The sequence below is a fragment of the Canis lupus genome, chromosome 27, assembly GCF_003254725.2.
Source record: "Canis lupus dingo isolate Sandy chromosome 27, ASM325472v2, whole genome shotgun sequence".
Lineage (NCBI taxonomy): Eukaryota > Metazoa > Chordata > Mammalia > Carnivora > Canidae > Canis > Canis lupus.
Window position 1 is genome coordinate 37062993 of NC_064269.1, and position 27129 is coordinate 37090121.

A 27129-nucleotide genomic window follows, 5' to 3' on the forward strand; every position below is an offset into this window, starting at 1 on the left:
ATGTCTGGGTCAAAAGGAGAAATATTTTACTTATGTATTCACAAGAGACACAGAGAGGCAGAGACAGGAGAAGCAGGCTCCATGTAGGAGCCCAATGTGGGACTCAACCCTGGAACGCCGGGATTACATCCTGAGCCAAAGGCAGAGGCTCAACTGCTGAGCCACCCAGGCATTCCTGGTCAAAAGGTTTAAAGAAGCCAAAATGTGAGTTTTGGTTAAGGGATGATCATCATCTTGAAATAGAATCTTTGGTATCCATAGAAATATGCACAAAGTCAAGGACACAGATTTTATTTTCAAAGAAAAAAACTTTTTAAATCTATTCCCAAAGCCCTAAATTATATCCTCTCTTAGATTTAACCTCCAAGAAGACATTTTTATCTTTCTTGGATCACCCTCTACCTCCATATCATCTCTGGAGAGTTCCCTACATGGCTAAACCACATCTCTCCCCGTGGTCTTTTCCATATAATTCCCCTCATCTCCTCCAGCCCTTTATTCTAGCACCTATGCATCTGTGAAGTAGTAGAAAGTAGCTGAGCTTCAAACCTGCTCAGCTGTTACTATCAATCAGAGAAATCATATTATTTGATTAAATGAGTTTTCCTTTAAGAGGCAGAAGAAGGCTGTCCAGTAATGTCACAAAGGATTAAATTGGTCTCTTTACAACTTCTATCCTGGGAGAGGAAAAAAAAAGAAGACATCATTACACTCAGGAAATCTTCACAAGTATAGAGGATCTTTTTCCTATCCATTTTTAAAAATATAGTTTTTAAAATTTATCTCTGTACCAATGGTGAGGTTTAAACTCACAACCCTGACATCAAGATTCATATGCTCTCCCAACTGAGCCAGCTAGACATGTCCTCAGTTTTTTCCTATCTAGAAAAAATCTCACAGATGCATGATGAGATTATTAATAGTGTTCTCAGGGGAGTAGAATCAGATAATCTTTACTTTTCCCTTAGTATTTTTATAAAATAAAGATGTAGAATTTAAAAAACAATTTTTAAAATTCATCAATTTCAATCAGAAAAAAATTACTGTTTTTTTTGTTGTTGTTTTGTTTTGTTTTAAGAAAAAAATACTGTTTTTATTTTTTTTTTAATTTTTATTTATTTATGATAGTCACACAGAGAGAAAGAGAGAGAGGCAGAGACACAGGCAGAGGGAGAAGCAGGCTCCACGCACCAGGAGCCCGATGTGGGATTCGATCCCGGGTCTCCAGGATCGCGCCCTGGGCCAAAGGCAGGCGCCAAACCGCTGCGCCACCCAGGGATCCCAAAAATACTGTTTTTAAAAAATCACATAGAGGGGTGCCTGGGTGGCTCAGTTGGTTAAGTGTCCAACTATTGATTTCAGCTCAGGTTATGATCTCAGGGTCAAGCCCTATCATCCAGGCTCCAGCTCAGCAGGGAGTCTGCTTCTCTCCCCATCTCTCTACCCTCTCCCCACTCATGCTCTATCTCTCTGCCTCTCTCTCTCTAAAATAATAAATAAATCTTTAAAAAAATAAAAATCACATAGAAGCCCTCAATCAGATGCCACTATTAACTTTTTCTGGTGTGAACTATGGAGATTATTATTCTTTCTTTCAGAGTTTGGGACAGAAAAGGGGGGTGCCTGGCTGGCTCAGTAGAGCATGGTTGTGAGTTTGAGCCCTACATTGGGTGTAGAGTTTACTTAAAAAAAAAAAAAAAAGAAAGAAAAGTTTAAGACAAAAAAAGAAAGCCCACTTTCTATCAAAAATTAACTTCCAAAATACAATAATAGTAACTCAGAAGAAAATCTCCTTAACTATTAAATATGGTCAGCCTACCCTAAAGCTCAGCCTTACCTCATTCACAGGGGTCAGAGTACTGAATTGTTGCCCGTTCATCTGTAAAATGAAATGACATGTATCAATCATTACATTATAAGCCTCATACATTCAAAGAGAAAATACTCCATGAAAACTACTGCTTTAGCCTTTTTCAGAGGATCCATTTAGGTTACAAGCATATTAAGAATTATAGGGGGGAAAAAAAGAATTATAGGAAACTTCCAAATGCTAATATTGTGGTAAATTATTAATCACAGAAAAAATATTCAGAATAGTCCTTAAAGAACTGTGGTCTGTATTGTTCTTTTGGTCTATAGACCTCATCTTATAAAATATCCCTAGCACAGAAGACTTAAGAATGACATAATTAAATTATGATGTTTTAGGAGATTGAATAATGTAATTATGTGCTACTTGGTTTAGGAAGGAGTATTTGTAAAATTAAGAGAGATGTCATGAAGAATGAGGCAGAAATATGTTGGGAGACACAAGTATATCTTCTTAGCCCTCACCTGGGAGGTAGTAGTCATAGACTGTGATGGTTGCTGGTTTCAGGTTAGTGACCAACACACTTTGGCTGATGGTAAAGGAATAGGTCTGAGTCTTCTTGCTCAGCTGTGGAGAACAAAGACAAAATATCATATTAAAACTAAAGTGAGGGATCCCTGGGTGGCGCAGCAGTTTAGCGCCTGCCTTTGGCCCAGGGCGCAATCCTGGAGACCCGGGATCGAATCCCACATTGGGCTCCCGGTGCATGGAGCCTGCTTCTCCTTCTGCCTATGCCTCTGCCTCTCTCTCTCTCTCTGTGACTATCATAAATAAATAAAAATTAAGAAAAAAATAAAACTAAAGTGAAAATAACACTCTGTATAATGTGGAGGCTAAAAGACTTTTGTCTTCACATAAATTTTCTGAAACCCTTCTACCAACCCTTCTGCCCCATACCAGTCTTAGAGATACTGGCTTCTGCTGACTTCCTGGCTCTTTCTTCTTAGGATCTTATAGCTTTCTGGCCCTTCTATAAATTGGTTCTCTCCGTTCTTGGTCTACTCTAACCCTTGGTTAATTGAAGTGGCCAAAGAAACAAATTTTCATTTTATTTAAACAGTTCTATGCTCCCTTTTGGTTTTCTCTCTTCATTCCAGTCTCCTATCAGATAATATCTCCTCAGAGAGGCCTTCCCTGACCACCTTATCTTAAAATGGTCACATTCTAGCCTACACATTAAAAAAATATATATTTTGGGGCAACCTGGGTGGCTCAACGGTTTAGTGCCACCTTGGGCCAGGGTGTGATTCTGGAGACCCGGGATAGAGTCCCACATCGGGCTCCCTGCAAGAAGCCTGCTTCTCCCTTTACCTGTGTCTCTGCCCCTCTCTCTCTTTCTGTGTTTCTCATGAATAAATTTTAAAAATCTTAAAAATAAATAAATAAATAAATAAATAAATAAATAAATAAATATTTTATCTATTTATTTTTGAGAGAGAGCTAGAAAAAGCATGAGCTAGGGAAGAGGCAAATGGAGAGGGAGAGGCAGGCTCCCCACTGAGCAGATAGCCTGACATGGGTGGGGCTCTATCTCAGGACCCTGGGATCATGACCTGAGCCAAAGGCAGATGCATAACCAGCTAAGCCATCCAGGCACCCCTGGCCTACACATTTTTAAATGATATAGATAGTTCATATTACATATCTGTTAGACAGTACTGCACTGGAAGTGAATAAGAATATTTGATATAGTATACCAGCATGGAGGTAGAATTCATTTCATGGCTGTGGACCCATTCTCTTTTATCCCTGTGTATGTGACACTAGTATATAGAGTATATGTACTAACCTATTAATATTAGGAAGTTGCAAAGCTTCATAAGAAATTAAACTCTTCTCAGAAAAAAAAAAAAAAAGAAATTAAACTCTTAGGTTCACTTCTGAATACCTACCTCTTCCAAATAAATGTTCAGGATATCAGTTCCAGATTCCACCTTCTTCACCAGAGGTTGTTGGAGAAGCTGAATAAGAAAGGGAAAAATAAAAAAAAAATAATAAAAAATAAAAAATAAATAAAAAAAAAAAGAAAGGGAAAAATAAAACAGACTAAGATCCAGAGCCTTCGTATCCCTTAGGGTAATATTCCAAAGCTCTGTCATGATCAAGGAGACAATATATACTGTGGAGAAAGTAAGAAAAAAGAACCACAACTATTCCAGTTTCCATTTTATGTATCTGATGCACTGTTGTAGCACACCAAAACAATACAATCATGAGTTGTATGTATATACCATAAAGCCCACTTCACCAGTTTTTTAGGGATAATGTTAGGTCCCCTTGGAGTTAGTTAAATGCAGAAAATAGAACAGACTTACTAACTGATTGGTACCCTCCTTGGGGCTGAACCCAGAAAGCATCTTCACTTCTACAATGGCCATATTGGAAGAACTGCGACTCCCCACGTAACTAAGGGCAGAAAGAAGCACATTAGTGTGAACCCATTATTTTCCCTCTCAGCATACTCTGTATCCCCAGCACACACATATACACACATGCACACAAATACACACACACAACTCTATGCTTCTATGATCCAGGTGCCCCCACCACCAGCTTTTCTTACCTGGTGTGTATGGTGAGCATCAAGGATCGAGGTGAAGTAGCTTGCTCACATCTAGCTTTTCCCATTTCCACACTAAGACTAAAGGTGTCCACAAACTTAGGAGGGGGAATATGGTATATCAGCACCATCTAGCAGGGGGAAATAGATAACCAAATCAGAACTGGGAAGAACTTTATCACACAGTCCAAACTATTCTCTTTATAAACGAGATAGAGTAAAGATTCTCCTGGTGGCAAAGATGCCCTTGGACTCTCCTTCCCAATGCATGTTTGTTCTCATGGATCTCTACTTACCTGCACATAGACACAGCCCTGGCCTGAGGCTTCCAAGGTGTACACTCCAGGGATACTGGGCAGAGTTTCCTGCTGAAGCACCAACCGGTTGGCAGCCTGAATGCTGAAAGTGTGCTGGAAATTCTTATTGGATTTTACAGCCAGGTTGACTTTTTCAGATGTTACATAGGCTACAGTGGCATATTTGGCAAGAGCTTGGAGAGCAACTACAGTATCCTAAAGAAGACAATCAAGCATATGCTTACATTTTGTGAGCCACTGGCATTAGCCTCAAACAACCCCATAACCTATATATATAGTTGTTGTTCATCAGCTTGGACAACACCTCTTCTAAGTATCTAAGAACCACATTCATTAATGCTGTGGAAGCTGACATAGAAACGATATCTTGCCTGTGTAGAAAATTGCCATCAAGCTAGTATTAAACTATACGCCTATAGGTCACTAGGCTAATCTCATATTCATATTCTTTTTTTTTTAAGATTTTATTTTTATTTATTCATGAGAGACACACAAAGAGAAAGGCAGAGACATAGGCAGAGGGAGAAGCAGGCTCAATGCAGGAAGCCTGACGTGGGACTTGATCCTGGGACCCCAGGATCACTCCCTGAGTCAAGGGCAGATGCTCAACTGCTGAGCCACCCAGGCATCCCTCATACTCATATTCAACCAAACGTAGCTTCAGAACGGGCTATAGTTATAAACAAGTGGATAACTGTTCAGTATGTATTTTGCAGTTTCCTTATTTAGAGAGGAAACAAGCAGTGATAGCCCTAAAAATTGCACATTCTTCAGTTGTTTAGCTGCGTAATGGTCTTCTATGGCACAGCTGGAGAGGGTATCAGTGGATCCTATCTTGCAAACCAAGGCTTCTTCACCACTGTGTCTTATGACAATCTTTTCATCATTCTGGTATAAGACAGATAAACTGCCACTAAGAGAGTATGGCATCATGTAGTTGGAACTTGTTTATTCTGAAAACATGATTTATATAAACTACAAGTAAAGAAAAAAGAGAGTGAAATGTTCAGAAAATTGTTATATTTTACTGCTACGAGTATGTCTATATGCTTGACACTTAGTGCAATATCTACAGAATAAAGGAACCCCACTTTCTTCCTAATCCAAGTTTAAAAGAACAGTTGTAGACATCACATGGTCATATAAAAATAGGAAGACAGGTCACCCACCCTGGGAAATCTGTGAATAAGTGATAGCTGTGCAGTTGACCATCTACAAACAACTTTTTGTCTACTCTCTGTGAACTGGATCCAAGGAGGTCCTTATTACTCAAATATGTGGAAACAATTCAAGAAATGAGACCTCGTTATTAGCTGGAAAACCAGTGTTAAGTGCTATATGACTTCTTGTAATAGCTAAGACTTTTATTCAAAAACAATTTTGACATATGTGTCACTGAGAGTTCTAAACATTTCACTCACTGCTTTCTAAAATTGTATGTCATAATTATTTAGGGCTCAGCAAGAAGTCCTTCCTGATCTTTGGCCTTGAAGTAAGGAAGTATATAGTACTATATAATTTTTTAAGATTTCAATTAAGTCTTTTTAAGATTTTATTTATTTATTCATGAGAGACAGAGAGAGAGAAAAGAGAGAGAGAGAGAGAGAGGCAGAGACACAGGCAGAGGGAGAAGCAGGCTCATGCAGGGAACCTGATGTGGGACTCGATCCTGGGATCCTAGGTCCAGGATCATGCCCTGAACCAAAGGCCGACACTCAACCACTGAGCCACCCAAGCGTCCCTCAATTAAGTCTTTACTATATTCAAGCTTAGTGCTCTTAACATCTTTACCAAACACTGTATCAATAAAAATCTATTCCTTTTCCAGGTCTAATGTACATGTTACATCTTCAGTGAATCTGGCCCTAATTTCAACAAGTCAGAATATAATCTTTACAAGGGTAAGCAAAATGTTTTCTTGATTATTTTGTATCCTTAGTGAATTGGACATAGTATGTATTTAATACCATTTGCGGGGATCCCTGGGTGGTGCAGCGGTTTAGCTCCTGCCTTTGGCCCAGGGTGCGATCCTGGAAACCCAGGATCGAATCCCACGTCGGGCTCTTGGTGCATGGAGCCTGCTTCTCCCTCTTCCTGTGTCTCTGCCTCTCTCTCTCTCTCTCTCTCTCTGTGACTATCATAAATAAATAAAAATTAAAAAAAAACATTTGCAGAACAAATGAATTAATGACTACTCTCTTTATGATCATCTAAGACAATTTTTATGATGCTATTAGAATTTATCGTGCAATTCTATCCCTTTTTCCCTCACTGCCACCTAATTCAATTTTCTTACTCCTAACCTAGACAAATGAAATATTGTCCTTATCTCTTCAAATCCAGTGTCTTCCACCTCTAAACCACCCGCTATACAAATAACAGGTCAATCTTCCTGAAACAAAGTTTTAAAAAAATCAATATCTCCTCAAAATCTTGAGTCTGTTATGCAAGGGCCTCCTTCATAGTATAAAGCTGCCCTAACTTTCTAAACTGAAGTCCCTTTATGCTTTAGATAACCCAGTTTTCCCGAGAGTCATCCTATACTTTTGCAAACTGTTGTCTCTGCTCAAGCCATTTCCCCTTCCTTTCAATAGCTGCCTCCCAAAATCTTACAATCTTACATACCCTTTTATTTCATCTATCTATCTATCTATCTATCTATCTATCTATCTATCTATCTATCATCTATTTTTTTATCTATCTATCTATCTATCTATCTATCATCTATCTATCTATCATCTTTTAAGTAGGTTCTACACTCAATGTGGGGCTTGAACTCATGACCCCAGGAACAAAAGTCACATGCTCTACTGAATAAGTCAGCCAGGCACTGCTACATATTATTCTAGATCTACCTCAAATGTCATTCTCCTGAAGATTTTTCTTATCCTTCAAGTTGATGTAAGGTCTTGCTCCCTTTTGAAATGCATTATTTTGTATCTTTTGTATCTTATGTCATATAACCAAATCCTGCTCTGTAATTATTAGAACTTTTCCTACTTTTTTTTTTTAAGATTTTATTTATTTATTCATGAGAGACAGAGGCAGAAATACAGGCAGAGGGAGAAGCAGGCTCCCTGCAGGGAGCCTGATGTGAGACTTGATCCGGGAACTCTAGGATCACACCCTGAGCCAAAGGCAGGTGCTAAACCACTGAGCCACCCAGGTGTCCCGCACTTTTCCTAACTTTACTTCTAGTTTGTTAACTTTTTTAGAGTAGAGATTATATATCTTACTAACCTCCCAGTAGTAGAAGGAAGTATACCCGTAAAACCTTGCTTTTATGCTTCCAACTCATTTCTAAGCTTTTAACATATAATTTCACCATAATTATATATGTCCTATTCACATGTAAAACACTGATCTCATGATGTTTCATACTCTAAAAAGAAAGAGAATTAAATGCATATTGTACTATTTATGTGTTCATATGATCCAATATTATTTTGCTTTTTCTCTCTATACAGAATTAGAAGTCCCTTGACCTAGAAGTCAAGGGCAATAGCTTTGTTGTTACCGTTTTGTTTTGTTTTTTTCTATTTCCACACAGGACCTAATCCTACCTGATGTGTGACAGTTGGAAAGGAGGCTATTTACCTGAGTAGAAGAGAAGCCCCCATATGCATTACGTTGCTTGGTTAACCAAGCCACTATGGCAGTGGCCTTGGCTATCTCCTTTTGAGTCAGGCTGGCTTTGCTAAGTTGGGCCAGTAATATATATGCTGTAAGTTCCACATCTACAGCCTCAGGCTGAGACCAAGGTCTGTCATCCAATGACGGAATAGGCTTTTGGCTCCAGTGAATAGACCCTCCTATGGAAAAAGAAGCAAAAATAGGAAATGGTTTCTCATATTCAATTTGTAAATGCTACACCCTAGAGCAGAGCAAGTACCAACCAAAAGTTAATCATGAGGTAAAAAAAAATATTTTTCAAATCTTTTGATATTTTGGCTATTATGTTTACACAGAGATGTGTGTGCGCATAAGTGTGTGTGTAGAGTCAGACGAAATTACCCATGGTGAAGCTGAGAATATCAGTAAATGCTTCCAGTAATTATATGAAAACCACTCTCATTAATTTATAAATTCTAATGCTAGTAGATACAGGTAAGTAGAAACTTACAATAATCTTATGTATTTTGGGGCATTTTTTTGACTTATGGAATTCCATTTTTAATTTTTCAGCCTTTATTTTATTTTATTTTTTTAAAGATTTCATTTATTTATTCATGAGAAACACAGAGAGAGAGGCAGAGACATAGGCAGAGGGAGAAGTGGGCTAGCACAATGTGGGACTCGATCTCGGGACTCCAGGATCACACCCTGAGCTGAAGGCAGACCTGAACCCAGGTGTCCCTCAGCTTTTATTTTATTTAATCAAAAGTTTAACTTTTTAAAAAAGATTATTTATTTATTTATTTATTCGAGAAACAGAGAGAGGCAGAGACACAGGAAGAGGGAGAAGCAGGCTCCATGCAGGGAGCCTGACGTGGGACTCAATCCAGGGTCTCCAGGATCACGCCCTGGGCTGAAGGCAGCGCTAAACCACTGAGCCACCCAGGCAGCCCAAGTTTAACATTTTTTTAAAAAAGATTTATTTACTTATTTGAGAGAGAGAGAGAGAGAGTGTGTGTGTGTGTGTGTACAAGTTGGGGGTGGGACAGAGAAAAGAAAGAATTCCAAGCAGACTCCCCACTGACCATGGAGCCTGACATAGGGCTGGATCTCACCACCCTGAGATCATTACCTGTTCTGAAACCAAGAGTGGGGCCCCACCAACTGGTAATGGAGCTTGCTTAAGATTCTCTCTCTCCCTCTCCCTCTGCCATTCCCTACCCCTCTCCTCCAAAAAAAGAAGAAATAAGAAAGAAATCTCTAAGTTTAACTTTTACCCCATCAACCTCAGTGATCTCATACAAAGAATTGTTAAAGACCTTTATAAAAGGGAGATTCTATAATGCCCATAGGTCTTCTGATTAGCTTCTACCATCTCTTTCCTCTTCATGTCAAAAGTATAACAATGCCTTTAAAGACTTCCATGGGCTTTCTCACAAAACTCTCAACAATGATCTAATGACTTCACAACTTTTCCTAAAAGGAATCCTAGATATGATAGAATATATGTGGGACCATGGGGACTAGTGAAAACTATAGATAACTCACAACATATTTTCATAATTTCAAAGAACTCCTAACATGGCCAACATACCTGAGATGATAGCCTGCTGGTCTAACTTTTCAAGAAGAACGTTTCTGATGTCCATCTCCCCAGCCAGAGAGAAAGTATAAGCAAGGAGGCCCTGTGTGTAGAGGTTGGTAGTAGAGGAAACAGAGTCTCGGAGGCACTTCAGACCCTGACTCACCATTGGGTCCTGAAAAGTAAGATAAAGAACTGACTTAATAAGGCATTCCTGGGAAAATGGGAAGGGATAAGGAAATCATCACATCCTTTTTGTTTTGTTTTGTTAAGATTTTATTCATGAGAGACACAGAGAGAGGCAGAGAGAGAAGCAGGCTTGCCACAGGAAGCCCAATGTAGGACTGGATCCCAGGACCCCGGGATCATGGCCTGAGCCAAAGGCAGACACTCAACCACTGAGCCATCCAGGTGCCCTTCGTTGTATTCTTTTTGAGTTTATAAGGGTGAACAGGGATTAAAAGTAGTTGAATTCCTCTACAACTAGGCACAATAAGAAGGATATAAAGAGAAAAAGCTAGAGATACTTACATGTGCGGTCATTCCCATTTCCAGCAATGCAGCTGTGATGTATGCAGTCAGGGAAATCTCATCTTCAACACCGCCCTAGAGGGTACAAGGACCCCACGTCAGGGCAGCAGACAGCACAGCATATGCAAGAATTATGTGCAATTTGCAAAAAAGCATCCCCTCTTAATGGGTGGATTATTTAAACAAATAAGCAAACAAACACAGTGGAGGGGATAAGGAGAAAAATCTCTTATTCTCAGGTTCTTACTGAATCTGTGCCTCTTCAAATGGACATCCTCTCCAGAAGTAAAAGGCCCAGCCTCTTCTCCAGGAGAGATAAGGTGACACCTGCCCTGTTTAATCCCTTTCATGGAAAGATATTAGCAAGTTTTTAAAAACAGCTAATCTAAATTGTTATCCTCATCCTATAAGGAATTCCGTAAGAAAAAAAAAAAGATTAAACAGGTTGCTCGAGATTACACAGCTAATAAACAGGGACTAGGATTTGAACTCAGGGAGTTTAATTATGGAGCTCCTGCACTACACCACTAAGCTTGCTATACTGGTGATGGGTTTCTTAATAGACTGGCTGGGTCTGGTAAAAGAGGAAAAGGGAAGACCTCTGGGATCTTGTTGGAGTCAAGCCCTGGTTTGTGCTACTTCCACATGTATTTCACACAGTATGTAAGAGGAGAGCACCTTGGGGGCACTAATAAAATCTTGCATAAGGAAAACTAATGAATCCTTTATAGAGACTTTTTTTTTAATGCTCAAGATTTGTAATCCAAGCCCTGGAACAGCAATGTAAATGATTTCTCTAGTAACATACATACAAATCTTTTCTTTCACTGGGCATACTCTGAATTGAACAAATTCTCCGGATGTATCGTAACACCTCATCCTGTGTTCAGGAGGGGTACCAGCAATGCAGTGAATGGGCAAGGGCAGTGCCTGTGGAGTTCTGAGGCCATGATTCAAATTACAGTCCTACCCTGCATTAGCATTCACCTTGGGCAGTTCACTTAATCTCTGCACCTAAATTTCTTCATCTGTAAAATGGGATTAATAATGGCATACCAGCAGCTAGCTCATTAATTTGTTGTAGACATTAAGTAATATCAAATAAACGAAGTGCTTAGAGCAGTGCCCGGCACAGAGTAAACCTCTTACAAAAAACACTAGGCTGTCTATCAGTCCTCACCAAAATGGCCTTGCTCCAGATTTAGGGAGATAGTATACAACTCAGTGAATGTCTCATCCAGTGGTTCTCATACTTTCACAAATGTCTGAACCACCTCCAGGGCTTGTTAAAAATACAAATTGCTGGCCCACATCCCCAGAGTTTCTCAGAGTAGGTCCAGGGTAGGACTAGAATTTGCATTTCAAACTCGTTCTCAGGAGCTGCTGATGTGAGAGCCATGCGTCAGTACATTTTCTAATTCTATAGATATGGAAGCTGAGGCTCAGATTGGTTAAGCATTTTGAGCAAGGTCACTTAGAGCTAGGACTCAGACCTAAAGAACACTGACTCCCAGGCTTATGCTCTTTTGATTCTGCTTAGTCAGAGGTGCAAATTCCTCCCAGACCTGACAGTGGGCTGAAGACCCTAGGGCAGATTTGCACCTTCATAGCTGTGTGAATGAGGTTTCCCACATTAGCATAGCAACCGTTGGGGAGCTGGTTTCCCGCCATCCACTTGAGAGCATCCTGGATATTCTTGTCATCAATGAAGATAAATTCTTGAGCTTGGCCAAAGCATTTGGTGACAAACGCTGTCAGCCTATATGGGTAAAGACAGAAGTGTGGCATGAAGGGGGATTCCCCAGCAAGGGTACAATAGTTTTATATTTTATTTTGGTATATGGTTCCAGAAGAGGATTACGAAAACATAAGGCTAAAAAAGGGAGATATTATTGGGCATTAATGGGGACAAGAATTGGAGAGTCACAAGGTCAGGGAGAAAGGTGAGGGGCTTGACCATACATGAGGCTGAAATAAACAATATTAAAGAGGTAGAGAAGATAGATATAAGAAGGAACGGGTTCACTGGAGGGGAGGGAGGTGAAGGGATAGGGTAACTGGGCGATGGACATTAAGGAGGGCGCGTAATATAATGAACACTGGGTGTTATATAAGACTGATGAATCACTGACCTCTACCTCTGAAACCAATAATACATTATACGTTAATTAATTGAATTTAAATAAAATTTAAAAAAGAAGAAGAAATAGGGTTAAGAGGAGAGATAGAGGAATTGTTCCTTAGACCCAGGAATTATGCTCTGGAGTACACTGAGAACTGGGCAATATTACCATGTGTTTCCATCTCCATCCTGCTCCCCAAAGGCACTGTATGAGCCGTTGCTGTGTTTGTACATTAGCTCCTTCTGGTACCCTGGGAAGCCAGATATGATGTTAGATCACAGGGACAACTTCAAAAAATATGCCTTTCAAGGCTTTCAAGGGTGCAGAACACTTCAGGGGGAACTCCCCTGTATCTTATTAACTTATCATGGGTCCTAGAGAATTTGTCCAAGAAGAAAGATTGAACCAACTCACCTATTTTCAGGAAACCCACTGCCTGAGACTTGATTTCTTCAGTCAGCAGCCTTGCCCTCTCCAGATACTGCAAGACGTAGATTATGGGAGCAAACAAGACCATGTTCTGCTCCCCACAGCCCCTTGGCATCTGCACCAGATTGTCTAGGTTCTGTAGGGCCGTGCCCATAATGTCTCCTGAGATCCAAAAGGAGAAAGTTGATGATAGAAGGAGCCCTTGTGAGTTACGTCTTTCATTTAACAAACATGTACCAGCTATCATTTAGTTGAGTACCTACACTGTGCCTAGGAGACAATAAGTCAAATACAGTCTTTACCTCAAAAGATCACAATCAGAGAGGTAAACATTGACAGAACATTATAAGTAGATTCGTTTTAAACAATTATAATATAGCACTATAATATCGGGTTCACACAAGGTACTGGAATACACAGAGAAGTACATAGGCTACCTAGGGGAATTCGGGGTTTTTAAGAGGACGTGTCACTGGGGCTGGTAGTGACATAACAAAACCCACAATACTTAGACTCAATTGCTAAGGTCCTCCACCACATATAAATACATTATCCTCCAAATTGCCATGTTCCCCTCAAGCACACACAATCCCGGCACCTTTTTCCAGTTATAGCTACTGACCTAGCCATATATTTATTTTATAAACCAGTAAGCCTGACATAAGTGACCCATTAATGCACTTTAGCCATTAAGTTCAATTCAAATCTAAACATGTACTAATGTCAATTATGTGGCAGGAAATGTACCAGAAATAGAAATTAAAAAGACATGGCTGTTGTCCTCAAGGAGCCCACAATGCAGTATGAAAGACAAGCCTAGAGAGTAAGCTATATACTACAATGAGTTCTATATGACAAGTATGAATCTAATACCTTCAAAGATAGAGAAATTTTAACCTGGAAAGTATTTTGGTAGGGATAAATATAAAGAAATAATCTAACACATCCAGGGCTCCTACTATATGCTAGATACATATGGAAATTTTATATATATATTTTTAAAGATTTATTTTTATTTATTTATGATAGACATAGAGAGAGAGAGAGAGAGAGGCAGAGACACAGGCAGAGGGAGAAGCAGGCTCCATGCTGGGAGCCCAACGCGGGACTTGATCCTGGGACCCCAGGATCGGCCCTGGGCCAAAGGCAGGCGCAAAACCACTGAGCTACCCAGGGATCCCTGGAAACTTTATATTATATTTAATTTTTATACCAATCTTAGAGGTAGGTTATCATCACTGTCTTACAGAGGGAAAAAAAGGATCAGGATTGTCCACTAATTTTTTCAAGGTCACATGGCCATTAAATAGTAGAACTAAGATCCCAACTCAGATATTATTTTCAAGCTCATGCTTTTCTACTCAATCCCTCTCCTTGCCCAGAGTGAAGTGTCCCATCTGTGTAAATAGTTTTATCTTCCCTAAACTATACTCAAATAAAGTCTTCATTTTTTAAATGGCTGCTACAAACACTATGTCTCTTCTCTACTCAATTTATAGACCATGTTGGTGAACCTAAATACATATGAAGCTTCCTTGACCTTTAACTTCCTCTGTCCAGACTCCTTTCTGTTTTTAACTATCACATACATCTATCTAATCCCACGTGTACTGTTACTTATAGAGTGTATTTACCAACTATAAAATAAGCTCTCTGTCACTTCTAATCTAACATGCCTTCCTTCAGATAAGTCTACATGGCCAACCCCACTCCATGCTTTGGCAGATTTCAGTCTTTTTTTTTCTTTTGAACAAGGATCTCTGGCTATTTACCCAGAACTGTAACATAAGCCTTGGTTGAATCAGGAACAACATCCACAGGGAGCTCCAGGGAGATAGATTCTGAAGCCACTTGTCCTGTGAGAGGCAGAGAAAAGGAGAAACTATAGAAGGTAGAAGTATTGGGAGTTCAAGCCCAAACCATAGGAAAACTGTCTATAATCTAATGTTTTCTGTACCCAGTGTTTTCCATTGGATGGAGGCAATTTTTTTAACCTACTCATAGTGCTCTCTGCTGAAAATAAATCCCCCCAAAACACATAATTGTGTTGTACATTTTTTCTTCTTCATCGTGTCTCTCAGCTAATCCACCCTACTAGGGATAGCACTCCAGATTCTCCTATCTCTTCTAGTCCTGTATATTCCTTCCTTAGCCTACAAAAATCTCTTGTTGCCTAGGGAAATTCTCAGCACCAACCCCTCTCTGTATTCACCCACCTTTTGGGCATAGCAATGAGCTGTATGTCTTCTCCACAAGGACTCCCTCAGGCTGACATGAAGAGAGACATAGGGTAAAAACAATGAAGATGAATGTCTGGGCAGGTGGCAATGAAGGAACAGGAAGCAGAAGGGAAATGGGGAGAAGCCCTCCCTGTGCCTCCAGGGCTTCTTAGAATTGGAGAGAACAGAGTTTCTCTTTGAAACTCAGGAGAACTCTATTTCAATGCCGGGATGAGCCTATCAATAAAATTCTTTCTGAGAATGGGATAGAACTAAGGACAAGTTTAGAAAACTTCTAAGAGGGAGGACTGACAATGGTATTCATAATGGGATGAAAAAAGCAATTAATGATAATATTAGAGATTTTAATAAGAGAAACTGACATTTAGTGTGTCTCTATAATAAAGTACCAGGTACTGTATTAGGCACTTTCATAGAGCATTGGAATGGGTTAAGCAAATAATTAAGGGCAGAAAGGCACCACAGAAGAAGGAAGGTGAGCTACCTGATTGAAGTGGGAATGAGACACCTGTGAGGGACTCACAGTATAGCTAGACACACACACAACATCCCTGGGGTGACTGCTATCTCCACCTCCGAAGCTAGGCCTGCAGAAAACTCACCTTGACCAGAACTGGTTTGATAAGTGTGTCACTCTGGCCCTTTGCTGGAATGAACCCCTTTTCCCCCCTACAGAGTTCACTGCTGTCCAGAATCTTAGTAGTGATAGTAAAGTTTACATGACCTAGAAGAAAGAAGGAGAAAGGAAGGCATTAACCCTATTACGAGAGGTACCAAAGAGGTCTCTTCCCCTCTAGACCAATGCTTCTTAAACTTAATGGCATGCAAAGACCTGTGGATCTTTTAGAATACAAACTGACTCAGTACATCTGGGGCAAGACCTATACTGATATTTCTTTTCTTTTTCTTTTTTTTTTTTTTTTTTTCATTTCTAACAAGCTTCCAGGTGAAGTCCAAATGGTGGTCCAGTGAGGCAGACAGCCTTTGAGGGCCCCCAGTGATCCCTGCATCCCGATATTTACACCTTGTGTAAATTCCTCTCAGAGCATGGGCTGGACTACGTGACTCACTTTTAATGAGGCGGATAGGGCAGGAGCAATGAGATGCCATTTCTGAGATTAAGTTATAAAAAAGAATATAGCTTTTGTCTCAGGTGCACTCTTTCTCTTGGGCCACTTGCTCTGCAGGAAGCCAGCTGTCCTGTCCTGAGGCAGCCCAGTGGAAAGATTCATGTGATGAGATACTGATGAGGCTACTGGCCCACAGCTGAGGCCAAGAATTGTGGCCTGTGAGGGACAGAGACTTTGGAAGGTGTGTGGAAATGGATCATCTCCTAGTCAAGTCTCCAGATAAGAACACAGCCCTGCTGACAGCTTGACTGGTATTTCATGACAGACCTTGAGCTAGAGGCACCCTGCTACATTCTGCACCTAGATTACTGGCCCATGGAAACTGGGTGATCATAAATGTTTGCTCTTTTAAGCCTTTAAATTATTGGGTTTTTTAAAGGATTTTATTTCTTTGAGAGACAATGACAGCATGAGCAGGGGGTGGCGGGAGCAGAGGGAGAGGGAGAAGCGGACTCCCCACTGAGCATGACTCTGGACCCTGAGATCATGACCTGAGCCAAAAGCAGATGCTTAACAGACTGAGCCACTCAGGCGCCCCAAGCCACTAAGTTTTAGGGTGATTTGTCAAGCCGTAGTAGATAGAATATTTATATTATAGATAGTTTTAGAAGTATAAATACTTCTGAAAACCAGGGTTTTAAATGAGTTACTACATGCCAAGCAGTTAGAATAGTGGTGGGCTCGTAGTAACTATTTGATTAGTAACATGACTATATATCCCTTGTCCTGGCATAAATATCAAAAGCTCCCCTTTTCCTTTCTTTTTTTAAGATTTTATTTATTTATTTGAGAGCAAGAGTGAGAGAGAGCACGAGCAAGAGGGAGAAGTTGAAGGAGAAGAAGACTCCCTGCTGAACCGGGAGCCCGATGCAGGACTCAATTCCAGGATCCTGGGATTATTACCTGAGCAGAAGGCAGATGCTTAACGGACAGAGCCATTCAGACACCCTAAAAGCTCCCCTTTCACACTCATAGTAATCTTGTTTGGATAATTTTTTCATGATCTATCAAAAAACATCTGCTTATTTATTTATAGCATAGACTTAGGAGGGAAAAAAATAGAGGTAAACAAAATGAGGAAGAAAGAACAAAGCAAATGCAGGACAGGAAAAGGTAAAGTTCTCAATCACTGAGCTTTTGCTGTATGCGTTCCTTTATTCCTCTACCACTTCCTTCTCTTACCCAATTTGATAGCTGTGATATTCCAGTGATACGTTTTTGCTTCATCAGCACAGAGACAGCTGGATCCCTGAGAATCTGTCCACGATTCCACCTGGTATTTATCTGATGTAGCCAGATTAGTCTGAACCTACAGATGTTTAAGAAATAAAGGGTCTGAGTACAGGAAACAACCCACAGAGGCTTAGGGAAATGTGGGGGTGAAGACACATCTCATCTCTTTTCCAGGGACATCTGCTTCCTGTATCCCCAGATCTTACCCTGATGCAGTCCTTTAGATAATTGAAGATGGTGGCAGTAAGGCGAAAGGATTCCCCACGAACTACTGAGTAAGGGAGAGTCAGGTCAACAAAGAATGGCTTGAAAGCAGTCAGTCCAACAGTAGGTGAAAGACCAAAGCCGCTGGACTGGGAGGTACAAAAAGTCATGGCCTTCCACTCAGTGATGGTATCAGGAACTGTAAGATGGACAGCCTCCTTCCCTGAGTCACTGTGAGGACACAAGAACCCAAGTGAGGTACATAGCAGGAGGAGAACATTGTGAATTAAGCTATAGATATTCACTGCCAAAGTCATTTTTTGTTGTTGCTGATGGTGGAGGAATATAAAAAGCCAACTGAACTGAGGAACATGCAAATCTCAGAGTGTGAACCTTCAAGTAGGTGGCTAGGAATATGGAGAAAGGGGGTACTTGAGTATGTGAGGGGGTGAGTGAGTAAAGGTGGGCACATGTGTGCAAACATATCTGAAAGAGGCCAGTGCCCTCTGAATCTGTGAGGTGATATCTCATTGGGGTTTTGAGTTGCTTATCTCTGATGATTAGTGATATTGAGCATCTTTTCATGGGGCTGCTGGACACATGTGCCTTGGGATGAGATGGGGCTTGTCATTATGTCATTCGTTCATGGATAATGAGCAGGTAAGGGGCGCCTGGGTGGCTCAGTGGTTGGGCGACTGCCTTCTGCTCAAAGTGTGATCCTTGAGTACTGGGATCAAGTCCTGCATTGGGTCCCCTGCAGGGAGTCTGCTTCTCCTTCTGACTATGTCTCTGCCTCTCTCTGTGTCTTCCATGAATAAGTAAATAAAATCTTCAAAAAAAAAAAAGAGTCTGCCTTCAGCTTCAGTCATGATCCCAGGGTCCTGGGATAGAGCTCCACATCAGGCTCTCTGCTCAGTGGGGAGCCTGCTTCTCCCTCTCCCTCTGCCTGCTGCTCTGCCTATTTGTGCTCTTTCTCTCTCTGTCAAATAAATAAAATTGTAGAGAAAAAATCAGGTAAGCAGTGAGCAGGAATTGATGTCAACATGTGCCTTTATATTTGTTGGACCTGGACTCAGAATGTGCTGTCTGCACTGTGTAAATGTGGAGACATGTGAGTTTGTTTTGGAGGATTGTCTATAATTCCCTAAGAATTCAGGGAAAGAAGCAATTTCCCATATCACCATTAAACTTTCTTTGCTTGAGACTTAGATTCATTAGAAATGATCTGAGTGTGAGTTCTCTGCAGTACCTTTGAAGCATCACTTACCCAATAGGAAACAGATCCCAGAGCCAGGTCTCCGGGAAGTACTGGCGGACCTGAGAGTCCTCTGACTGAAGTGATGAAGAAGATGATGACTCAGAATTCACTGTACCAATATTATAATTTGCTAAGGAAAACAAAAATAAGGGAATTGGGGGGAAACGGAAGACTTCTGTTGTAAGATAACTTGAGTCCAAACTACTAGGAAGAAATTTAGAGGGAAACAGAGAACATCCAGTCAGAGACAAGAGGGAAGGACCTCTGAAGAACTGACTAGTCATAAGGCCATCAGGGGGAAGTGACAGATGAGGAGATTTGGCCAGGGGATGAAGAAGTAAGGAATTCAGGCTTCAAAAGCTCTCCCCTGGGAGAGAGATCTCCCTACCTGCTTCTATGACCCACAGCCCATTGCTGTCCTGAAGCTAGAGGCTCAGTGCAGGGACAGAGTTTCAAGTGCCATGATTTAAACATCTCAGAGGATCCACAGGTCACACAGGTAGCTTACCTTCACCCATTGAAAAGCTGTATTCCAGAGGCTGGTGAATGCAATCTACTGGCTTCTTAATTTTGGCATTGGACAGTATTTTCAGGCCCATGCCCTGATAGGCACCAAAGAAACCAGAGTGAAGTGTTAAGGTGGTCCCTTCCTTTACCACCAGGGCAACTGCCTAGGAATTCCACTCCCTGAGGACTGATATTCTTTTCCTATTAATTGTGAGACTGGTGGTTAATACCCAATACTCAGCCACCAAGGTGTGTTCACTTCTGTCAGCTAATGTGAAAGGCTTTCAATTTTTTAAATATATACTTTGCAAAATGATCACCACAAAAAGTCTAGTTAACATCCATCACCATACATCGTTACAAAAAAAAATTTTTCTTGTGATGAGCACTTTGAAGATCTATTCTTTAGCAACTTTCAAATATGCAGTGCAATGTCAACCATGATGTCACCATGCTGTACATTACATCCCCAGGACTTATTTATTATATAACTGGATGTCTGAACCTTTTGACAACCTTCACTCATTTTGCCCACCCCAGACCCCCTGCCTCTGGCAACCACCAAATTATTCTGTGTATCCATTAGCTTGGTTTTGCTGTTGTTGTCATTGATTTTTAGATTCCACATATAAGTGAGGTTGTATGGTATTTGTCTTTCTCTGACTTTTTTCACTTAGCAGAATACCCTCAGGATCTATCCATGTTGTCACAAATGGCAAGATTTCATTCCTTTTTATGGCTGAATTGTATTCCACTTATTTTATTGTCAAATATGTTTAATGCTTCTTCCAAATATTAGTCACTGTGTCCTTACTATTTAATTTAGACTGAACTTTCTGAGGGCAGGCGTCAAATCAGCTCAGCCAATTCAACAAAAATACATTGAGTGTTAGGAAGGGTCAGTCATTAGAGAGACTACAAAGCTGAACAAGACATGGTTCCTTCAGAGACTTCCTGATCAGCTTTGGGCCATAGATCCCCAACTTCTGCTCACACATAAAGGACTCAATTTCTACTCATGTAGTATTTTTTATAATAATGTTAAGAGACCCCTGGTCTACCTTTCCTCATTTTTCCTTCTTGATTGATCCCATGGAAATCAGTTTGCTTAGGGACAGAGAGAGGCTGAACACAGCCTCTCACAGTGGCTCTCTTCCAATGCAATTGCACAAATGGGACCCTAGTTCAAGCATAAGGACCAAGGGAAACTACTTCACACATCAGGAGTTTCTTCCAAGATTTTATCCTTCAGTGCCCACATGAGTCCCTCATTTTTTTTAGATATGGATTTTCCTTCCTCACCTCACCCCACCACCATTGTTTCTATAAGAACAATGGGTGAGAACATCTACCTGGAAAAGATGGAAAAGGTCCATGCCTTCAGAGAACCAAGGCCTCCACATAGCTGAGAGGGGCTGAGGAGCATACCAGGGGCCAGACACTGGACACTCATCATATTCAGCCACCTGATAGGGGTAGTGGCCATACCAGAATGAGAACATCCTATAGACCTGAAATACGAGAGGAAAAGGAAATAAACTACTGACAAAGTGAAATCAGTTGAAAAATTTCTCTCAGAGTCTCGTGCCATAGTTCACCGCTCTTGTAATATTTCTCTTCATTACTCCAGAATTCTTCCTGTATTTGTTCCACCATAATCCTTTCCTTACTTTTTTTTTTAAGTAGGCTCCACACCCAGCATGGAGTCCAAGGTGGAACTTGAACTCAAGACCCAAGACCAAGACCTGAGCTGACATCAAGAGTTGAACACTTAACCAACTAAGCCTCCCAGGCACCCTACCCCTTCCCTATCTTTTAAATTTTCATCTCTCTCTTACTTTTTTCAATAATATTTCACCCTTATCCCCTATCACACCTTTTCTACCTCTATGTCCACATGAACCATGCCTTTCTCACTATTGTTTTACCTTCACTTCCACACCAGCTTTCCTACCACCTTACAGTGGTACACTATTTCCCTCAGATTTTCTTTCCCACTCCCTGAAATCCATCTTCTATTCTAATTCAATCAAACTGTCTTCTCTGCCAAATCCCTCTTCCCCATCCATTAGCAGACTGCTCACAGAGTTGTTGCTTAGCTCTCTCTCCGGCCTAAGCAGTGAGACACTCTCATCCACAGCCCGGACTGCACACAGCGATCCAGGAGCTGCCTGTAGCTGTAGTTCCACATCTGCTCCTGGAAGCTGCTTGGAAGGTGAGAAGCCAAGGGAAACCTGCAGAAAGGGAAATGATAACTTGTGGATCAGGTCAGCCTGGAGAGGAAGAGAAACCATGTAATCTGGATCATCAGCCAATATGCCCCAACTCCGGTGTTCAAGACAATTCACTCACTTTTATACTGATTTTTTTTTTTTTTGTAAAGTCTAGCCCTTTTAGAACACACATCTTGTGGTATAATTGGAAAAAGTAAGCAGCATAGCACAGAATAATATAGAAAGTTTAAGAGACAAAAACTAGAAAGAAAGAATAGCCAAATAGAATATACAATTTCCCAGCAGGGACTTCTTCTTTTTTTTCTTTTAAATATTTTATTTATTCATGAGAGACACAGAGAGAGAGGCAGAGACACAGGCAGAGGGAGAAGCAGGCTCCATGCGGGGAGCCTGATGTAGGACTCGATCCCGGGACCCCGGGATCACGCCCTGAGCCAAAGGCAGATGCCCAACCTCTGAGCCACCCAGATGCCTCTCCCAGCAGGACTTCTTTTTTTTTTTTTTTCCCAGCAGGACTTCTTAAAAAGAAGCAGGAGATAGATTTCAGCAAAACATACTGAAAATATAAATACAATAATGACATTAACTTCAATATGATCTTATTTCCCTGCATCTGCCTGATTTCCAACCCCAGCATACACATCTCTATGCCCAGACCTTTTCTTCAGCTTCCTCAACTGCCATTTTACCTGATTGTCAAAACACATCTCTACTGAGAACTGAATTTTGTCAGCTATAATGCCTCCACTGGGAAAAATGGCATAGACCACTAGGGAAGGATCAGGGGCTAGTCTGGAATTGAAGGTCAGTGAGAGGGAGAAGGATCCTTTCATTCCTGAAAAAGAAAAGAGAATACACAGAGATGAGAATGCACACTTGTCGACCAATAATCTCCAACCACATGCCTGCTCTTCTCATTGGGCCAGCTATAGGCCTTGTAGTACAAGTTACTTCCCATTTTCCTGTCCTCCTGTGGTTATCACTAGTGTCCTGTTCTTGTTGCTTCTTCTTTTGCTTCTAGTATAACAATATTTCCTGGAAGTTCAAAATATCCTTGGTCTTTCAACAGAAACATGAACACTCACCTTCCTTCTCAGAGTTCAGGTGTTTCTGTCCCTCCATCTCCAAGTGCCCTTTCCCTATTAACTAAAAAAAGAAGGGGGAAAAAAAATCAACAGTACAGAAATGATAGGAGTTTAGACTTGACCCTACTCTGGAGTATCCCTGCCCTCTGTAAGGAGAGGTTCCTTTCATAGCTCCAGTGCCTGGGCCAATACTTCAGGCAGTGTCCATCAGTTTGTCAAATGTCAGATGGTGCCAAGAGTCCTGATGATTCTTCCTCCTGGGGGTCTGCCTGAGAACCACAGGGGTAGATGGGAGGAGACAAAGGTCTTACTTAGTACCTTGGGCCCAAATAGAAGAGAAACCACTCTTCACAACAGATAGCTATCTACCAATTCTTGAAGGTCTTCAGGTTTTATTCTTTTGTAATTTTAATAACATTAAGTTACCTAAAATCCATCTTCATTACCTTTTTTCTTATGATCACTTAATTAAAAATTCAACGGAAATGAGTATCCTTTAAACTACCTTGAGCTCTCTGACATTTGAGTCTCTGGAGGAGAAATCCTCTGACTTTCCTTTTCCTTCCTGTTCACTCCCTTAAAACCAAATTCAGTGAAACTTTCTAAGCAGGGCTGTCACCTCAGACTGCTGTCAACAGCTTTATAGCCAGCTCCTCAGACTCCCAGCTGACACTCAGCCCTTTTATACTAATCAGCCTGGCTACTTCTTCTGGGCCTCACCACATCCCTGTCCTGGAAGGTATTGCATGTTCTATCACCCTGACTCCTCATTCTGTTGTGTCAGGCTGATTGTTTCAGCTTGATGAAGACACTGAAATGAGTCAATGGGGAGGAGAAAAATCCTTCAGAAACTTTGAGAGGATGATAAGAGAAGAGAGATTCTGTGCCATCAAACCCAGTATTTACACAAATCTAATTCCTTACTATCACCAAGGTGACCAATAAAGCTGCTTATCTTTACACATTTCCTTCAAGCTACAAGTTATAGCTTTCCACAACAAAGCTGCTATTCATGTTAATTTTAACCTTTATCATCTATTTTAAAATATTGACCAATGAAACACCATGAAATTTATTCTGAGTCCCATACCTTCCTCCTTCTCTCCCTCCCTCACCCACCCAGCTCCCAATCAACCCTGGCCAGCAATGTTTTGTCCTTAATTCCTCATTTTATCTTCCCACACAATTTTCCTGTTTAAAATTTCTTTTTTCTCATCTCCCCTCATCCTTTGCACTTACACTGTGCAATATGCTAGCCACTAGCCACAAGTGACTGCTGGAGCCTTTGATATGTGGCTACTATAAAATACATTGAGTTTCAAAGACTTGAAACTCAGCTGAAACAAAAAATGTGAAATATCTATTAATAATTTTGATGTGGATTTCATGATCATATGTTAGGTATATATGATCATTGTTTACTTAAAAATTTTTTTTAGTTTACTTACTTAAGGAATCTCCATACCCAATATAGGGCTTGAACTCATGACCCCAAGATCAAAAGCCACACATTCCCCCAAATGAGCCAGCCAGGTGCCCCTAAAATATATTTTTAAAATTAGTTTTACATAGGGGTGCCTGGCTGGCTCAGTCAATTAAGTGGCAGACTCTTTTTTTTTTTTTTTTAAGTGGCAGACTCTTGATTTGGCTCAGATCATGATCTTGGGGTCCTGGGATGGAGTTCCAGGTCAGTCTCCATGCTCAGTGGAGAATCTGCTTGGGATTCTCTCTCTCCCTCTTCCTCTGCCCCTCCCCCTACTTGTGCATATGTCTTCTCACTTTCTCTCATAAATCAATAAATCTTTTTAAATAAATAGATTAAATTAGTTTTACCTATTCTTTTAATTTTTTAAATATGGCTTCTAAGCATTTTGAAATTACCTATGTGACTTGCATTACATCTCTAGACAGTCTATTCACCCTCTCCAGCTCACTCTCCTCATTTCCTTTCCTTCCCTAGTGCAATTTCACCAGCCCTCATTTCCCTGTCTCACATAGTAGGAGAAGATGATTTCCTGGTCAGGGTTTGCATCAGCTGGATCAATGTAATAGTCCACCAGCACTTCCTGGGGCTGGCTACATGCCAAGAGTCCACTTAGCGGGTGGATGCCAAGGAAGCTCTGAGTTGTGTTGTAGAAGGCCTGCAGGTGCAGATAATCATTTTGGTAGTAATGAGGCCTCTCTCCTGGATTATATACCAAATCTTCCATTTGGAATCTGGCCTAAGAAAAGAGAGATAGAAAAAGGCTTTTAACATATACCCCAACCATATTAAGCCCATGGACTTGTTATGGTTTTTAAACAGATCCCTCTCAATCAAATCTTCATTGCCTAAGAATGGCATGTAGATATTTTACAATAGGTCCAACCAAGGATGGTTGAGAAACTCCTCACGGCAGCATTTTGGTATATAGTGGAGTGACATAAGGGCTGAATTATAGCTATGAAGTAAGGGGCAATTATGGATGATAAACCTTCATGGACTGATGCAGAGGATATAGATAAGCATGGCTAAGATTACACAGAAATTAAAGAATACAACCTATGGATAATAAAACTAGGCATAAAAGACAACAAGATTATTATAACTTAGAGGTAGTTATTTCTAAGTAGAGTGAGAGCCTCGTGTAAAGAACTAAATTAGCCACAACACAAATTGTATGTGTTTGCTTAAGTAGTATGGCTGAATGATGGCATTAACAGCACAATTCCTCCCTCCTTGGATTAATGTCCTTTATCATATAATCTTACAATGAATGCCCTGTTAGCCTACCTGCAAGCCCACCACGTGACTTGCTGGGAATGGGATGTGAGCATAAGCAAGCTAAGTAGAGGCCTAGAAAAACCCTTGGGGAGTACACTTTTACTCCTATATCTCACTGTTGCCATAAGAATATACTCAGGACAGGGATGCCTGGGTAGCTCAGTGGTTGAGTATCTGCCTTCAGCTCAGGGCATGATCCCTGGTCCTGGGATCGAGTCCTACATCAGGTTCCCTGCAAAAAGCCTGCTTCTCCCTCTGCCAATGTCTGCCTCTCTCTCTCTCTCTGTTCTCATGAATAAATATATAAATAAAATCTTTAAAATACATATATATATATACACCCAGGACAGCTTGCCAGAGCATGGGAGACTGGCCTTCAGTCAGTTGATCCACACACATGTAAGAAAGCCCACCAAGATAAGCAGAGTGGCCTGACTACCCCAGATGCATGAGCAATAAATGCTTGTTGTATCATACTAAAGTTTTGTAGTTGTTTGTTGAGCAGCATTGTGTCACAGTCAATAACCGATGTTAGTAGCCTTCCCTATAAGTTGTCCAAAACCTAGAGTTTTCTTCTTTGTCATTTTTTTTAAGATTTATTTATTTATTTTTTTAATTTATTTATGATAGTCACAGAGAGAGAGAGAGAGAGGCAGAGACACAGGCAGAGGGAGAAGCAGGCTCCATGCACCGGGAGCCCGATGTGGGATTCGATCCTGGGTCTCCAGGATCGCGCCCTGGGCCAAAGGCAGGCGCCGAACCGCTGCGCCACCCAGAGATCCCTAAGATTTATTTATTTATTGATGAGAGACACACAGAAAGAGAGGCAGAGGCATAGGCAGAGGGAGAAGCAGGCTCCTCACAGGGAGCCCGATGTGGGACTTGACCCAGGATCATGCCCTCAGCCAAAGGCAGATGCTCAACTGATGAGCCACCCAGGCATCCCTTTTTTGTCATAGTTATGAGTAATAGACTGGGGCAGGTGGGCGGAGGAAGATAGAAGGAGGAAAATGACTTTGAATTATTTTTCCCTCCTTACTCTGATTTTAAATATAGGATCAAATAGATGGGGATATGTTGTAAGATAAGTTAGTAGAAATAACAATTTTTATCTGAAGGGTCATTTATTAGATTGACATTAAAAAAAAAAAAAAACCTGGGCACCCTGGTGGCTCAGTCGGTTGTGCACACCGACTTGGTTTTGGCTCAGGTCAGGATCTTGAGGTACTGGAATTGTGCCTGGTGTTGGGCTCTGTGCTCTGTGCTCCATCCTCAGCAGGTAATCTGCTTGAGACTCTCTCTCCCTCTCCCTCTGCCCTTCCCCGTCTCATAAATAAATAAATAAAATAAAATAACACATAAATAAACAAATCCTTTTGTCAACTGGGAAGCAGGACTGGTAAGTGATGGAGATGAAATTACAAAAGAGGGAGGAGGGGAGAGAAAC

The 27129-nt window shown here is 40.9% G+C and overlaps 1 protein-coding gene across 2 annotated transcripts in view; it reads right to left on the reverse strand.

Annotated features, from left to right (window-relative positions):
• Nucleotides 1-275: 275 nt before the first annotated feature.
• The window catches only part of A2ML1 (alpha-2-macroglobulin like 1), a 39771-nt gene continuing 12917 nt past the window's right edge, over nucleotides 276-27129 (reverse strand). For both annotated transcript variants that reach the window (XM_049102675.1, XM_025455010.3), the window contains 25 exons: nucleotides 24913-25140; nucleotides 22919-22979; nucleotides 22523-22668; nucleotides 21684-21833; nucleotides 20952-21110; nucleotides 19601-19694; nucleotides 19102-19222; nucleotides 17837-18065; nucleotides 17580-17706; nucleotides 15870-15991; nucleotides 15244-15295; nucleotides 14800-14883; nucleotides 13013-13189; nucleotides 12767-12848; nucleotides 12078-12234; nucleotides 10476-10550; nucleotides 9957-10119; nucleotides 8345-8559; nucleotides 4727-4942; nucleotides 4434-4561; nucleotides 4186-4276; nucleotides 3763-3831; nucleotides 2335-2437; nucleotides 1838-1879; nucleotides 276-677 (listed from right to left, as the gene is read on the reverse strand). In XM_049102675.1, coding sequence (XP_048958632.1) covers nucleotides 1839-1879; nucleotides 2335-2437; nucleotides 3763-3831; nucleotides 4186-4276; nucleotides 4434-4561; nucleotides 4727-4942; nucleotides 8345-8559; nucleotides 9957-10119; nucleotides 10476-10550; nucleotides 12078-12234; nucleotides 12767-12848; nucleotides 13013-13189; nucleotides 14800-14883; nucleotides 15244-15295; nucleotides 15870-15991; nucleotides 17580-17706; nucleotides 17837-18065; nucleotides 19102-19222; nucleotides 19601-19694; nucleotides 20952-21110; nucleotides 21684-21833; nucleotides 22523-22668; nucleotides 22919-22979; nucleotides 24913-25140 — 3090 coding nt within the window. In that variant the 3' untranslated portion in view covers nucleotides 276-677; nucleotide 1838. The remainder of the gene's footprint in view (nucleotides 678-1837; nucleotides 1880-2334; nucleotides 2438-3762; nucleotides 3832-4185; nucleotides 4277-4433; nucleotides 4562-4726; nucleotides 4943-8344; nucleotides 8560-9956; nucleotides 10120-10475; nucleotides 10551-12077; nucleotides 12235-12766; nucleotides 12849-13012; nucleotides 13190-14799; nucleotides 14884-15243; nucleotides 15296-15869; nucleotides 15992-17579; nucleotides 17707-17836; nucleotides 18066-19101; nucleotides 19223-19600; nucleotides 19695-20951; nucleotides 21111-21683; nucleotides 21834-22522; nucleotides 22669-22918; nucleotides 22980-24912; nucleotides 25141-27129) is intronic.